This window comes from Oenanthe melanoleuca, chromosome 1A (genome assembly GCF_029582105.1).
Source record: "Oenanthe melanoleuca isolate GR-GAL-2019-014 chromosome 1A, OMel1.0, whole genome shotgun sequence".
Classification (NCBI taxonomy): domain Eukaryota; kingdom Metazoa; phylum Chordata; class Aves; order Passeriformes; family Muscicapidae; genus Oenanthe; species Oenanthe melanoleuca.
In genome coordinates, this window is record NC_079334.1 from 54,923,218 (window position 1) to 54,940,197 (window position 16,980).

The 16,980-nt window shown below is 39.7% G+C and overlaps 1 protein-coding gene across 1 annotated transcript in view; it reads left to right on the forward strand.

Moving 5' to 3' along the window:
• Positions 1–8,421, forward strand: part of CERK (ceramide kinase) — a 39,811-nt gene extending 31,390 nt beyond the window's left edge. Inside the window, exons 11-13 of the mRNA XM_056516288.1 lie at positions 1,294–1,499; positions 4,535–4,743; positions 5,683–8,421. Coding sequence (XP_056372263.1) covers positions 1,294–1,499; positions 4,535–4,743; positions 5,683–5,782 — 515 coding nt within the window. The 3' untranslated portion in view covers positions 5,783–8,421. The remainder of the gene's footprint in view (positions 1–1,293; positions 1,500–4,534; positions 4,744–5,682) is intronic.
• The last annotated feature ends 8,559 nt before the right edge of the window (positions 8,422–16,980 follow it).

The following is a 16,980-nucleotide window of genomic DNA, read 5'->3' on the forward strand; positions in this document are numbered from 1 at the left end:
TTTCTCAAAATACTGATTCTCTAAAGTAAATGTCAAGTTCTCAGAACTGAGGCAGTAAGGAATATCAGAATGTCAGGACATGAAATACATAGCATAAATATTGTCTGTAATCCCATCAGAAAAGCACCTTGAAAATCACTGCAAGTTGACCAAACTGTGGGGAACTGAATAATGTTAGATGTTCAAATCCATAGCAGTTAACATTCCTCAAAATCTCTACCTTATTTACATAAACAAACTTAAGCATTTTTTGTTCACTTCTTAATTTTATCTCTTGTGGCACTTCACTCTTAGACAGGCACTCCAGTCTTAGAACAACATGTATGTCCATAGTCTATTCTTCAGTCATTACTTCTGTGGAATTGTTCATATGAAATAAGTCCACTGATATTGGTAGGAGAAAGAGTGTTATGGCTGCTTTTTGGCTTATTGTGATAAGGAAAACAGTTATGTGTAATCTAAAAATAAAAAAGGCATTTTTAATGTATTTTTATCCATATTCAAGAAAATACAGGGTAGGCAACAATTCTGCATTCCCTACCAATGCTTCTTTGTTCTAGAAAATTCCTCTGCTTCCTGGTAGTATCAATGCCAGCACCCAATTAAAGTCAGTCTAGATGTAATCTGCAACCAAGTTTCAAGGTATTGAAAAGAGGCTTGGTGTCATTTTCCAGAAATCTCCGAAGATTTGCCCACAGGAACATTTAACTGTTAATAGTTCTCATCTTGAGACATCTGGGACTAGAGTGGATGCAGACTCCTGATATGCTGCCTGCTGGTCCTTGCTGCACCCTGAGTCATTCCTTCCCTTTGACTTTTTGAAAACATTAAATTACTGCATTGAGGCAGAAGAGGAATAGTGCTTTAGAAACCGAATACTAAACTACAATCTTTGCATCATTGTTTATTTAAGATGAACAAATTGAAGAGCAGAAATAGAATTTTAAAAAGTTAATCCCTCTGAACTTTAACACTACAAGAGTTGTAGTTGTAGCTTACCTCTCTCTTTTCCCTTCCTATGGCTTTGCAGGTTTACCCAAATAGCACAGATCCTGAATTTGACATGCAGATGCCAGAACAGGCAAGCAGTTATGGGAGATAGTCACAGTCTGAAGGGAGAAAGCAACTTTTTCTGTTAGTGTATGGAAAATAGAATTTTTAAATGCAGTTTGTTTTAGATATTTATTAACAGTACATGAATATGCCCAGGGAAGACTCTTCAGTTGCCATTGATTGCTTTTTAGTGTTCTTGTGAGTTGATCAAATGATTACCTCTTTATTGATGTGTTTCAGAAGGTGAAGAAGAATGGAAGGTTATAAAAGGGAAATTTCTAGCCATCAATGCAGTAAATATGAGCTGTGCCTGTCCACGAAGTCCAAAAGGTCTTTCACCAGCAGCTCATTTGGCAGATGGTTCAGCAGACCTCATTCTAGTTCGGAAATGCTCCAGATTTGATTTTCTACGGTATCTTGTCAGACACACAAACCAGGATGATCAGGTGGGTATTCTTTTGACAGTGAATTATACAGAGTCTAGCAAAGGTGCAAATATTGGTATTCTTGAGGAAAGAAATAATAGCTATAAAGGTTTGTTTGGTTTTTTTAAAATTTATACATTTTGGGTGTTGCAATATCAGTATGTATACCATGAAAAAAAAAAAGCAGCTCAAAACATTTTACCAAATCAACTACTTGGCTATAGCATTCTAACAAAATTCCACTTTTGCCAACTGAATTCAGTTTTGTAACGTTTTCCATGCATTTGCTGTTTGAACAATATTTAAAGTTATTTTATCAAAACCATGCCCTCATGTAGTTGTCATGAAAAACTGCTCACAGCATGAAAAACTGCTCACAGCATGAATAGCTGAGGTAGATGTGATGAAGAATAATAAATCACTTTTGTGAACTGTATAAAAATGTGATTTAGAAGAAAGTTACCAGAACTGCAATTTGATTGTAAACTGCAGGGTTTTAGAGGTATTTTACTACATATAAGTGACCAGGATATGAGCTTTATGCATTCAGCTTCAAAATGATTTCTTGCATGAGTTGTAGCTGTTAGGTGGGAAGATTCATCACTGCTTTGGTTCATAATATCTCTTGAAACAGAGCTATGACTGTGACTACACATATTTAATATTTGTCACAACCTGATATTATTAACATCTTCTGGAAATTATCTGAACAATGGACTAACGTAATATCTAACGTAATATTGCAGAAAAGCAGTAACAAATCCCACATGTTTATGATGCTGGTCTCCTTCCACTGTGAAGGAATTAGTATAGGTTCTTTTTCCTTTGTTTCCACATTGTGAATGTGTCCATATTCATCCTTCCCACTGTTCTCAGTGTCCTTCTCCTTTCACTCCCACTCACTCACTGTTCCCTTGATATTTTCAATCATTTGAAGCCATCCCTGGCTACCTTTCAAATTGACTGTAACATTTATCAAGGGACAACATTCTGCTTAGACTCAAGACATGAGAGCTCGTTTGCTCTCTGCCTAGACACAGGTGACAATGCAGCCGTGGATACCAGCATTTGCATCTGAGCAGTTTGGAGCAGCACACTCTTCAGTGAGCCCCTTTGGGTCCAGGAGCCACTGCTTCCAAGCAGAGAGTTTGATGACTTCACAGTTCATTTATGGTTAAAAGCTGAGGAAACTTAGCTAAGATGTAGGAGGTCTCTCCATCTCTGGTTTTTCTGGTTGTCATTGTAGCTGTTTCCTTTCCAATGCTTCCCATTTCTCTCTGGGATATGCTGGTTTTGCAGTGGAGATTAAATGAAGGGTTGATCACATGTCCTTAGCTCAGGTTAGTGTCCACATAAAAACTTTTCTTGGGAAACCCTTCTTGAACACTTTGGGAAATGTGAAGAAAAAAAAAAAGAAGAAAAGGGTGACTGTACATCAGTACAGACTGGTTTGTGAGTAAACTTTTTTCACATTTGCTTCCCTGCCATCCCCTTCCCATGGCCACATTCCATGGCCTTTGCTAAGTGACCTGTCTGTATTCAATACAGTTTGCTGAATAGTTAGTTCCATATATGTTAAGTTGCTTTCAGGGCAAGATGGGGCCATCCTTGAATTTGTCCCTACAATGTCCCTACAATTAATGATGCCTGTTTTAAAGCTTTTGTTCAATATTGTAGTGTAAATCTGCAGCCTCGGTTTTAAGAGTAGTCTTCTAATTGACCTGCTTTTTCTAGCTAAATTAACTAATTATAATTATTTTTTTGGAATATAATACTATTGCCCTCTATTCTTATTCATGTACCCCCCAGCTTTGTTGTTTGATCACAGAGGCTGAGGGCTGAGGGAAGGCTTGAGAGGCAAAGGGCTCACACTGCCATGGAATTCTCACCTTCAGGGCATTGTTCCAAGTGCAAAAGCACAAGACTTTCAGAAAAACCTGTGTGTCTTAAGGACTGGACTTGAACAGGTGCTAAGGATGGTGCAAAGATACAATCCAAACCTTTTTGACTTTGTGTGGTGATCCAGTCTAAGCACAGAAGAGCAAAGAAAACTAAGTCACTGAGAATAAAAGGGATTGAACACAGGAAAGTTCAAAAATTGGATTAAAACCAAATGATATTAGGTGTTGATACCAAAAAAACTGACATATATTTAATAGTAAAAGAGGAAGGGAGGGAGAAACAGGTTAAGTAGAAACATATCCCCCTTCTGTGGACTTGCTTCCCTCCATCTGGTATTCTTGGTGGTGAGGGTGTCCTGCCAAAATTGTAGAATCCAATGGATTAATACACATTTGGGCAGGGGGTACACCCAGGTGCCTCCCCTGAAGGGGGCACGTTTGACACTGTTCCTTACAAGACTGTGGATCTGTTGCATCATTTTGCATCATGTGCAGTGCTGTGATGCAGGATCTGGGGACCCCTTTGATGGGCCATGACACCCCTCTGCTGTCCCTGCCATGGATCCCTTGGATGTGCCTTTCCCAGGGCTCCTCTGCCCAGTGGAGGGTGGGCGTTCAGACCAGACCAGGACATTCTGCTTCAGACCAGAGGCTTTTTCACCACACACCCAGATCCTCTCCTCCTCCCCCTGTGATGTGTGGGTCTACTTGAGACTAGCAGCTGATAGCTCTGGGGCTGTGGTCTTCACCCTGGAGATGCTGGGATTAATCCTTCTGTAAGTGTATGCTCTTCCCCCAGCCCAGACCTGAGTCTCTCTATCTTATTTCCATCAGCTTGCAGTGCAGGGCCTGAGTCAGGAGGCAAATTCAGGGTGGGATGGTCTTCCATGCAGCTTTTGTTATACAGTTTTGCTATAAAAGGCACTACACAAGGACCATTGAGAAATAAGGTTTCATTTTGGCTTTATTGTTTTTGACCTGTGCAGTTTTTTAAAAAAAAATACCACTTTATGCCTCAGGTAAGCTTCTCTAGAAAATTGGAGTGGACAGACTTTCCTTGAGTACAAAATGCTGCATGCTGAGTTGCTTTACACAGCAAATGTATTTAATTACAATTGCCTGGTTTGTCTTTTTTTTTTTTTTTTTTTTTTGTAGTTTGACTTTCCATTTGTAGACGTTTATCGGGTGAAGTGTTTTCAATTTACATCAAAGCTTTCAGAAGATAACGAAAGCACTGTCATGGACATAGGAAAGAAACGTTTTGGCCAGTTCTGTAGAGATCATCCAGCCTGCTGCTGTAATATTGTTAATAGCACCTGGAATTGTGATGGAGAAACTTTGGATAGTTCAGCAATTGAAGTGAGGTAAGCTTTGATTTTCCTGTCTATATAGCAGAACACATTCAGCCTTCTCGTTGATTTTAAAGATGCTTATAAAGACATCCCAAAAAGATGCCTGTGCATAACAAATTTGAGTCTTCTGATAGTAAACCTTAATATTTTTGTTACTATTTTGAATCCTTTCCAGAGAATACTGCAACCATGTATGTTGTAAATGATCATTCTGAGTGAGATGGATGGCCCTACCTTTGAAGTCATACTTACTTCTTAGGAACTGGAATGAAGTGTTTAAAGTGCTGAAAGGGAAGATGGTGTTGGAAGGATTCTTTTTAAATGTGTGGGATGCCTCATTAGTCTAAGCAGTAGCTTTTCCTATTCAGCTTAAGTAAGCATCTTTGTCTCACAAAAATACTGAGTATATCCCAGACGTTGTGGTTTTTTGCACACAGCAGTCTTATCTCCAGTCTTCACATATGGAGAAAGACTTTTGCAGTTGTGGCAATAATCAAATTAGAAAATAAGTTTGTGAAATTTGAAAGATTTTTTTGCTTGTTGGGGTTTTATGTTTGTTGGGTTGGTTTTCTGTGTGGATTAGTTTTGGTTCCTTGTTTTGTTTGTTGTTTTTAGAACAAAGGGAACCAAACCCATACAAGTGTGTTGCATTAAAATATAATCACTTAGCAGTCCAAAGGTGAATTTTATGAATGCTATATATCATAAAAGATTGCCTCATCTATGTGCCCATAGAACTTCTTGTGTGGATAAGGGAAGTAAAAGAGGATGCATGAAAATACCCAGCCCTCTTGGTGGGGGAGGATTGTATCTAAAATGAGGGTGTGGTTTCTGTAGTTGAATGTAAGAAACTTTGTCCAGCTGTTTGAAATTAATGGATTATTAAACTTAAATTATTAGAATTAAATATGCGATACCCATTTATTTCTTACTTATTTCTATATTTTCCAGGGTTCACTGCCAGTTAATGAAACTCTTTGCAAGGGGAATTGAGGAAAACTGTAAAGGTGAAGCTGCCTCCAGCCAGAGTAGCATTGAGCAATTACTATAGACATTGTTCCTCCAATGGGGAGAAGAAAAAATAAAAGCTCAAGGAAATTGAGTAAACATGCATTTTAGTCAAATTGACAAGTATTTTAAACTTCTAGATCTTTTTTTTTTTTTATGGCTTCACTATAATTTTAGACATTTTATTGTATTATGTCATATTTTTTTAAAAAAAACATTGTAATCATTAAAATATCTCTTGGAGCAATGTAATCTGTTATGTTAGAAAAGATGGCATTGGCCTTTATCTGTGTATTCATGATGATGATAAATTCTCTGTGCTTTTCTAGAGAGCTAGTTTAGTAGTTGTGTTGCAATAATATCTAAATGTAATGAAACATTGGACTTCCCACTGGCACCAAGACATTTTCAGTGTCTGAGAAGACCTTTTCTGCTGGGAGTAGTTGTGTGTGGCTTAAATGCTGGACAGCGGTGTTGTCATTCGCTTTTCTTTTTTTTTTAATTAAAACCTTTCATTTTGTAATTCTGACAATACCTTGCAACTTATCAATGCAATTCAAACACACATTCCTGGCTTTAAGTAATAACAATAATAGTGTACAGATATTTGAAAAATAAAAGCACAACTATATACAGGTCACACCTCATCCTATATATCCTGTCTTTGAAGGTTTCCTTGCATCATGCTTTTTGGGATTTTAAAAGGTTTTATTACTGTTTGGATGATACCAAATACCACACAGTGCAACTGAAAAGTCTTGCAAGCAAATTGCAGGAGTACTTGTATAATATCAGGAAGGCACGGGATAGGAAAATACAATTAAGTTCTCAAACACCAGCAAGTTTTAATTTTTAAAAATGTCTGATATTAACCTGTTAAAAGCAGCTTCCCTCTTCAGTACACAATTCTTTGGACATTCTACTCCATATGTTAAAATGTCTTAGCAAAATAAGATGTTGAAGTGTTAAGTTTAATGATTGAAATTATTTAATGATTGAAAATCCTTAAAATAATTTAACTAAATATGAAACAAAATACTTTGCTTTGTGAAGCCAAGGGAAGAAACTGGCATCTGACAAATCATTAATTCACTGTGCGGATTGTTTTTGTAACAAAAAATATTAGACTGTCATATAGAGCTATGGAAAGATTATTTAAGTTGTATATAGTTTTGTGTATTGTGGCACATACATGTTTTGTGTCCCGGCTTGGGGCTGAATTTTGCTCTTCTTGTACAGACTTACTGCTGTTTGAGGACAGAAGTTAGCCCCTGTTCTATTCTATCTTCTTTGAAGTGTTTCTTTAAGTTTGAAATTTTCTTTAAAACTGACTTCATCTGAGATTTTTTTTTTTTTTTGCATCCAAACAGCTGATGATTCTTGATTCATGTGTATTTATTGGTACTTCTGTCATCCAGCTTTTGTTTGTTTCATGTCTCTCATATATGTTGTCAGTGTAAGCCATGGTGATTGGTCATTTCATTACTGAAGCACTTGAATATTGTTATAAATGGCAGGTTATTTTTTTCTATGGAAGTTATTTACATTCCAGTTTTGTGTATTATCAAAATTGTGTTCTATATCTTTGCTACAGAGTATTAGTCATATTGCTCTATATGACAAAAAGCACTTGCAAATTATATTTGCCTCAAGTACAATCATACGAAGTTTAGGATCTTTATTTTGTTATATAGTATTTCAGGAACATACTTGAATACTTTTCCAAAACTACTGCTCTTTATTTTCCTTATTAATACAATGAGTTGAAGTGTTGATTAATCCAGTGTTTTTCTGACACTTGTAACACAGGTGTTACATATACTGTATTTTTAAAGCCATGTTTAATAAGTGAAATAGTACTTTTGAACTAATGTCCCATTGAAAATGAAATTATGCAGTTCTACAAATGTGAATATTTTTTGAAAGTGTCGTTAAAAATGTCTATGTTTATTGTGGTTAATCTGTGAATATTATGAGAGTACTTCCAGACTTCCAAGTTAAAGTAATTCTTGTGCAGGAGGTAATGGTGCCCACTCAGCTTACCAACAGTGATGGAGTTTGAGGCATTGCAGCTTTCCAGAGCACATTCTCATCAATGAGAACTGGAATAAATATTAACCAGCTCTTTCCATTAGTTTCCTAGCAAGTCATGAGACCCCCTTAAAAAATGGAGACTTAATCTCATAGTGAATGTATATTGAAATGCTTTGAGCATTTGACTATCTGCAACTGAGTGCTTGGTGTTTCCAAAGAAAGCCACAGTGAGAAAAGCCACCAGAAAAGGACGAAAGATCATTGTATAGTATGGTAAAGAAGTGTGAAGTGAATAATAAAGGTATTGCAACATAGTAAAATTTAAAGGTCTTAGGTAATAGAAAAGCTGCATAGTTGCATTTGAATAATTCTATTTTAGCATATTAAACTAGCAAAGCACCATATGTGAGTTGTATGACATGTCTGGTTTATTTTTAAGAGAGTTGTGTTAGTAAAGTCTGCTTACATTTTAATTCTAGGGATTTTTTTTCTCTGAATGTAATCTTAATATGGAAATTATGTATAGGAAAACCAGCTTTGATTTTTCTTTTTTTCTCAATCTTGCTGGCTTCAAGATTAGAAAATGTGTTCTATTTCATGATGCTAGGGCATTTCATTAAGAAAATAAAACTGCATTGTACAACAGTACATTGGTTGTCTTCTTTTCACAACTTGATTTGAAAAAAAAAAAATCTCACTTTGACAGAAATCTGGCAGCAGTATGCTTAGTGTAACCACTGTGAGCAGATCTAACCAAGTGGAGCAATTCATAACCTTCCAGTTGGGTTGACAACAGCTATGTTGCAAGTGTGAGTGTGACCAAACATTGAGAGTGAAGGACTAGTCCAGCAACTAGTGAGCTGGACTTAGGCTAATACTAAGCAACTCTACTAGGGTAAACTAAAAATGAAACTAACATAATGCAGGTATTTAGTTGTTATTATGGAAGCAAAAAGAAACTGCTGTTCTAAGAAGTGTGAAATGTGTATAATACTTTAAATAGTATGTGGTAAATAGGGGGTCTAGAATTTTGTTTCAATAATTGCTACAGATGAAGTATGTATTCTAATAAGTAAAATGTGTTCATTGCTGATAAATAATTGGCACAGAAGGAGAACATGTTTTTCAGCACTGTAGACACTTCTGCTTTTGAAGTGCATTGTTTTTGTGTGGGCAAGGTTTTGGTAGCTGGGGGGTTGCAAAGGTGACTTCTTGTCACCCTTGTGTGACAAGGGTGTCCCCAGGAAAGCTGAATCCCATAGAGAGCCCATGGTGGAGCAGTTTCCTGGCAGGGGCTGCAGCCATGGGGAGAGGAGCACATACATGAACTGTGGCCCATGGGGGATGCTTTTCTCCTCAGGAAGGAGAAAGAAGTAAGAGAGATAAAGTGTTGAACTCACTAGAGCCCCCACTTCTCCATCCCCCTGAACTGCTCAAGGCAGGAGGGATGAGGTAGAAGAGTCAGAAGTGAAGTTGAGCATAGGAGTGAGGCAGAGAAGGAGGTGAGGAGGTGATGCATTTAGGTTTGGATTTATCTCTCTTACTCTAGGCAATAAATTAAATTAATTTTTCCCAGGATGACTTTGTTTTGCCCCTGATTGTAATTGCTGAGGGGCCTCCCTGTCCTTAGCTTGACCCCTGAGCTATTCAATCATTCTTTATCCTGTCCTGAGGAAGATGGCCTAGAATGAAAAATTTCTCCAAACGTGTCTTGCAGTTCAAGTATTAGAACAATAGATTCTTAGAACCATTTAGATTGGAAGAGACCTTCAGTATCATAAAGCCTAGTCCTTAAACCAGCACTGCTGAGTCCACCACTAAACCATGTCCCTAAGGGCCACATCTGCACAACTTTTAAACACCTCCAGGGACAGTGACTCAGCCATTTCCCTGGACAGCCTGTTCCAATACCTGATAATCCTTTCCATGAAAAAGTTTTTCCTAATAATCTAAAACCTCCCCTGACACAACTTCATAGGAACTTGGAGGCGACTTTAAAGATTGAGTCTAAAGATCATACTGGCCTCACCTTGAGGACATTTCCTCTATTTCCTCTTGTTCTATTGCTTTTATACAGAAAAGGAGACTGACCCCCAGCTGACTACAAGCTCTTTCAGCTCCTCTTTCCCAGCTGAGCACCCCCAGCTCCCTCAGCAGCTCCTCAAGCAGACCTGTGCTCCAGACATGTCCCTGGCTCCATTGCTGTTCTCTGGACATGCTCCAGCACCTCTTCTAATGACGGGCTTAGAACTGAAAACAGAATTCATTTCCCTACAACTCCTGCCTTAATCCCTATGAAGTAAATGAGTAATAGGAATTCATTTTTATTCTCATTAGTGACATTGTTCTTATTTCAAATTTTCAACAGAAGAGTTAAGAAATGTAATAGATTCTAACTGGTGTTTAAGTTGCAGTAAATGAGCTCTGTCCATAATGAAGCAACAGTCTTCCCAGGCTTCTCTTACCCACTCTCATGTACGTGATCTACATCTCACAAAGGCTTGTGCATGTTCTTAATTAATACATGACTAGGCCTATTAATTAGAAAGGGGTGGGGCATTCATTCTTCAGTCATGCCTTTCAAATACTCTGCAATGAGAGGATTAGCTATTTTTTTATTCAATTTCCTGCTATTGAGAAATGATTCTTAATATGTACCAACCAAAATTACCAATGAGGTTGTCTTCAAAAAATCTTTATTCCTTTGTGACTCTTGCATGTCTGAAAGGATGATTTGCTCATGTTGGTAGCTGTTTCACCTAAGGTGCAACTTTCTGGCTTATTTTATAGAAATACTCCAGCAATAAATAAAATTAACAGGTTTTTATTTTTTTCAATGTTTCAGTACTATAGGACAGAAAAATATAAGTGAAAAAATAATTATGCATAAAGAAAAAACATTGAACAAATAACAGAATTGATGTAAATTTAAAAAACCATGAAGATCAAATTCCAGACAGTATGAAAAACTGCAAATATTAAAAGAAGAAAAATAAGAGATAAGAAAACAAAATACAGATTTTTTACCCCCCCTTTTTTTTTTTCTGGAAAACTTTGCCTGGGTACTTGTACTTGTAACTGCAAGGTAAAGCTAGCACTAAAGGTTTGAGCAGATTGCTAGAAATTTGACTATTTACAACTAGGAAGAATACAAATAGGAAGAATAAAAACTTCGTCACTTTTATGAAGACATATTTCTAAAAAAATGCTGTGTCACCCTCTATATTTCTACTCACAAACTTTACCACAACAGCAGCATAGCTAGAAGAGCTGTTAAAGGAGAATTGTAAAAGCAGCTTCATGGTTTCCTGTAGGAACGTGAAACGTTCTGAAATGACTATTCAATTTAATCTCCCAAATATTGTTTTTGATGTTAATATTTAGCAGCTGTATTTTAGGAAAGGGGAGATTGGACAAGATGAAGAAATGCTAGGTTATTGTTTCAGTGCTGCAGCCCCAGGTAAGGTCTGTCCCACAGACCTTGTAACATCAGGGCAAGTCCCCACAGAAAATGTTTCCCTGCAGAAATACCTGTGCAGTTCCTAGAACGTGTTTGTGTAATCTGTTCTTCTGAGCTTTCAGTGACGGATATTCAGCAAAGCTATAAAAACAGATTTCTTAAAGATTTTTTAGTCAGAAACCCTTGGTCACTCACTTAGCTGAATCTCCCTTGCTGTATTTCCACGTGGGCACAGAGAACAGCTTGTTGCCTTTGGGGAATTCACTCCCTGGGCTATTCTGTTGCCTCTCAGTCTCCTGCTCTTTGCCTAAACAGTATTGCTATTCAGACAGAGAAGGAAAAACCCTACAATATTTAAGTACCTATTGATATGAAAAACCACTTGAAGCTGATTTTTATTTATCTCCAATGAAGGGGCTCTGTAGAAGAGAGCTGGTGCTGACAGGGCTGCTTTGGAATGAGTAGCTGTGCAAAGTCTTCAATCAAATCAGATGCTGTTTAGTACCTAGACACCATGTTTTCACAGAATGCTGTTAAAGCTCTGATGGATCCATTTCAGGTAGATATTTCCCCTCAGCAATACCTATCAGATAAACAGCTACTCTGAGGATTATTCTGTTGGTAGATGCTGCCCTGCCCCAAGACCAAAGAACAACCCAGTAAGTAGCTCTCAGGTAGTTGGAGGCTCCCATTTCCATTGTGTCTCACGGTGTTTGGATTTTCTATGGAAAACAGGCAAAACCTGAACACCTGGATGTTGCTGTTGTAATTTTCTAGTAAAGATTTTCAGAAAATCCTCAGGATATTGGTACTAGGGTTGGGAAAGTGTTAACATAGGTGTTTTCTTTCACCAGAACAGTAGATAGTACTATTTGTTCTCCTCTGTGTGCAGGCAAAGCTTTGAGCCAGCAGAAGAATTTGTATTTTTTGCTGCATAAAAGATTTTACAGACTCAGTGGAGGAAGGTGAGGTGGGGAAGAAGCACAAGGTTGTTCCTTCCTGTGCTCAGGGAGTCTATCCTGAAGCTTTAGTGGTGGGAACACCAGGAACTAATGCATGGACCAGTGCAGAAGAGGGATGCAGTGAGCAGGAATATCCAAAGATCACTGGCTGTGTAGACTCAGCAGTCCAAACTCATGCACCCAGTAAATTAATCATTGCACCATACCTGTTTCAATTGCTCAGGTTTGGGACTGAAGGCCATTGCTCTCTGCCCTGCCTTCATTTATTGGAGGAAATTTCACTGGTTTGAGATAAATCTGTCCTGTAACACTGCTATGAGAAAGCACAGCAGGAATTTATTAGCAAAAGTGACTGTTCAGTGCTTTCACTGGCACTGAAACAGAGGAAAAAGGAGGCCAGAAAGGGTTGTTGATTCACACTGCCCTTACTGAAGTCACCCAGCACAGTGCACCTCACACTGCACGGGCAGGGGGAGGCTGTGGCTGCTTGCATTGGTCTCTACCAGGAGTTCTGCTTTCCAGCTTCCAACCATGCTACTGAGATACCAGAACTCCACTTGGCATGGGCAGTGGCTAAGGGAGTGATGTTATTCCCATCTGAGAGCACAAATAGCTGTATTTGAATTCTCTTTGGTTCCAGGACACCGCACACATCCCACAGTAGTGACAGCCAGAATTTCCTGTGGAGTGGAAAATGCCTTCCTATGCTCTTTATGCAAGGTGTTGGTGGAAGGAACTACAGCTACTGGTTTTAGTGTTTTTCCTGGAGCCACTCAAGTGGAAATGCATCTCTGCTATATTCAGAAAGACTGGGGAAGTCACATTGGGCCATAATGACCCCTCTGTGCCCTTTCTACTGACATCAGCTGATGCCCTAGACAAGTACCAACAGGCTGTGGGCCATGTGAGGGTGTAACCAGCTGGCATCCATCAGGAAATGAGGTGGCCATAATCTTTGAGCTGGGGCCTCAGATGTTTTAGAAGAAGAGTGCACATTGTTGATGACTATGCATTGTCTTTCACACACCAGAGGAAAAGGTGGGTATCTCCATGGCTGGGCAGCTGGTGTGGGTGAGCAGGGGTGACCTGTGCCCTCAGGAGCACCAATGTGGAGCTTGCCTGGCAAAGGAGCTCCTGTTAGGATGCTCACAGCATGGATGGCTCTGACTCACACCATGCTCTGCCTCCAGAGTGCAAAGTGACACTGGGAGCAGCACCCAGCAGGGAGCAGCCAGAACAGCTCATACAGAGCAGAGAGGGCAGAGATGTGCTAACAGTGTCTGCAGTGGATGTGGTGACTGTGGCCTGCAGTGCCACAGGGCTGCAGGGGCTGAGCACAGCCAGCTCACTGAGAGCAATGAGACGTGCGGGCCTGCACTGGCAAGTCAGGACTTGACCTAAAAATAAAGCACCTGTAGGTGGCTATGCTGTACTGGAAAGGCTGAAAGGTCCTGGTGCAAGTCCCAGATCACTAAGACATGGTAAGCCTGATCTCGTGAGTGGTGGCCTCCAGCAAGTTACTCATGTTCCATTGTTTGAATAAAGGCATGGGCAGCATGGTTCTGAGAAACTCTGGGCACAGCATGTGGCTTTCCTACCCACCCTAAGCTCTCTCCAAGCTCCTGTTTGCTAATTTGCCTTTCTCTTCCTGCAGCCAACTAGACCTGGAGGAGAAGCTGATGAGGAGTGCCTGAGGCCACTTGGTCTGTTCAGCCTGGAGGAGACTGAGGGGACACCTCACTATTAGAGCTTCCTCTTGGGGGGAAGAGGAAGGGCAGGCACTGATCTCTGCTCTGGGGGAACAGGGACAGGACCTGGGGGCAAGGCCTGAAGTTGTGTCAGGGGAGGCTTAGGCTGGATATTAGAATGAGGTTCTTCCCCCAGAGGGTGGTTGGGCACTGAGCAGCTCCCCAGGGCAGTGGTCTCAGCACTGGCAGATTCAACAAGAGTTTGGACAATGCTCTCAGCACATGGGGTCACCTGCAGGGATGGTCCTGTGCAGGGCCAGGAGCTGGACTTGATGAACCCTGTGAGTCCCTTCCAAGCCAGCACATTGTGTGATTCTGTGAATAGCAGCCTGTTAAAGCCTCCTAGGAGCAGGAAGCACACTGCCCCTGGAAGGCTGCTGCATCATGGCCTGCTATACAGGGCAGCAGGGCCTGTGTGGTGACAGGAATTCAGCCTTGTCACTTGGGTTTGTGTCACGTGCAGGTGACATGGATGTGTCACGAACAGGACTGCAGTGAACTGAGTGACTGAAGAGCAGCCCTCCTGCTGCTGCTCCTGTGGTACAGCATATTTTTGACCCTGAATATTTGGGAGCAATTTGACATGATGAAATAATTGTGACAAAGGTGTATTTATTTTTGAGGCCTCTGCATGCAGGTCTGCTGGAAGACACGCTTTCATTCTTGGATGTAGTCCGAGACTTGTAAATAACATCAAATATTTTGCTGTAACCTCATTTTTCTGTGTTCAAGAACCTGTCAAGATCTTGTTTTTCCATCTTGGTGTCAGCAGGGAGAAGGCTGCTGGCCTGAGCAGTGCTGAACACCCGTGAGCAGCACAGTGCTCAGATGTCACTGGCTGGCCTGCCCTGGTACAGATGTGTCAGAGGAAAAGGCTCAGGGCATGCTGAGCCTCAGGGATAACCCCTGAAACTGACACATCCACAGAAAATTGCACACACCCAAGGTTGCCTTTGGGTAGGAGCAGATTTTTTTGCATACAAATATGAGCAGATGGAGACAGCACAGAGAACTCTCCCTATTGCTCTCCCATGTGCACTGATTGAATCTCTGAACCTGCAGTCCACAATTACCATATCAGAACTATTACCACTAGCTTTCAATAAGGGAAGAAATATAGCTTTGTTTTTTCTTCTGGAGTCTTTGTATTACAAATCAGGGCCTATAATCCAGGAAAAGAGAAGATTATTTTTCAGTAAAACATCAAACAATGCCATTACATGCAGTTATATATGTCACTTGTTTTTCCATACCCAAAGATGCAGTAGAGAGTTCTAAAGTTTAAATAATTTTATGATAATGAACCCTCTGGTACTGTTTAATAATTCTGCATGTTAACATAAATACTTTTAAATCTACCTTACTGCAGTGACTGCTATTCAGTGATTTAAGTCTGACCTGATCCTGCAGCTCCCTCTACTGAAAATTAGTTCTCTTGAAAATAACTCCACATTTCAAAAAAATCAGTCATTTTTAAGGTAGTCTCCATTTCCTATGGCTCCCTACAGATGAGATTTTCAGTAACATATTTCAGTTCAAATTATATGTCACTTCACACTAGTGATTTCTACTTTTAATTTTCTTCACAGGATTCAATGTGATCAAACAAAGATATATTCTATGTAGTTGCTTTTTGTCTCAAAGAACTGAACAATTTGAACAATGTCTTACTTAAAAAGGAACAGAAACAGAAAGGGGAAAAGTACAATCATTAATTTTAGCATCTGGGACCCTTGTTCATATACCAACTTTCTCAACTCAGCTGAATTTGCCTGTGTGTTGCAAGTAACTTAAGCACACTATTAAAGATGGCTTGGATGTTTGTCGATATTTAAGACCTCAAGTTAATATCCACCAGGTCTCAAGGAGTTCTAGTTCTCACTTTGCTCTGCCCTAAGCTGCCATATCTGTTATGCAGAGACTCTGCAAGGCCAGACCAGGTGATCTGTCATTTTCAGTCAGTGCCCGTGGTGTATGGGAGGTGGGAGCAAACCTGACTAGATCTGGTGTGGATCTTCTTTCCCTGACAGTTCCTGCTCTCAGAACCAGCCCTGTTTGCTCCTTTTGTGGCCATAGCAATATTTCTGAGCCCTCCTGGTCTCCCCCAGCTTTTCCTCTTCCTCATTGCCATCCTGTCTTTCCACTACTCCCATTACTTTGTTTTGCTGGCCCTTTCTGGAGTTCAGGTATGGTACCTGTATTACTGGCCTGATAATACTGCTCTCTGTTCCTTTGGTCCCCTTTTCTCCAGCCCTGCACTCCCTCTGTTCCAGCACTCTGGCTGCCTGCTGCTCTAGCACACAGGATATCAAGCTCTTCTCTATGTTGATCTGTTTGATTTTGTGATGCAGACATATATCTGAAACAAGGAATTCACTTACTTGTGCATCTCTGAGAAAAGATGTCTGACATCTGGACATGTCTTTGGGCAACCAAGGGGTTTTTACCTTATGGTATATCCAAACCATACAGATCGGCTTTGTGTTTATGGCTTTGTAAGTGCTTTTCTGTCTGAGCATTTGAAAATTCTCCAAAACTGCTTTTATCAAGGAGAAATATTGATGTGTAATACATGAATAATAATAGCACTATATAAAATTATTATTTGTTATGTATAGTTCAATTGCAAATAAGAGCATGTTCCCCAAGGGAACATTTAAAAACCAAGTATCACTGATATGAGGCTACATAACACCACCATTGGGGTAAGGCACTGTCATATTCATACTTCTTTTCTGTCTAAAGACTAGGTAAAAGAGGCACATTGCTGTGAACTGTGAGCTTTTCTTATTTATTTCTACATTAAAATGTATCTCCAAGGAAACAGAGCTGCTGTGAGGCACTGCTAAGGTGTTTGTTCCCTCTAACTTTCCAACAGCCATCTTTATTGAAAGCCTTTAAAAAATAATGATTTCTTTAGCATGTCCAAGTATGAACAATGTGAATGTCAATATTTATGCTCTACATGTTTTCTTCTCTATAGCAGAGCAATGATATATGTGTAAGAACAATTTTGCAGAAAATAGGGAGGAGTGGT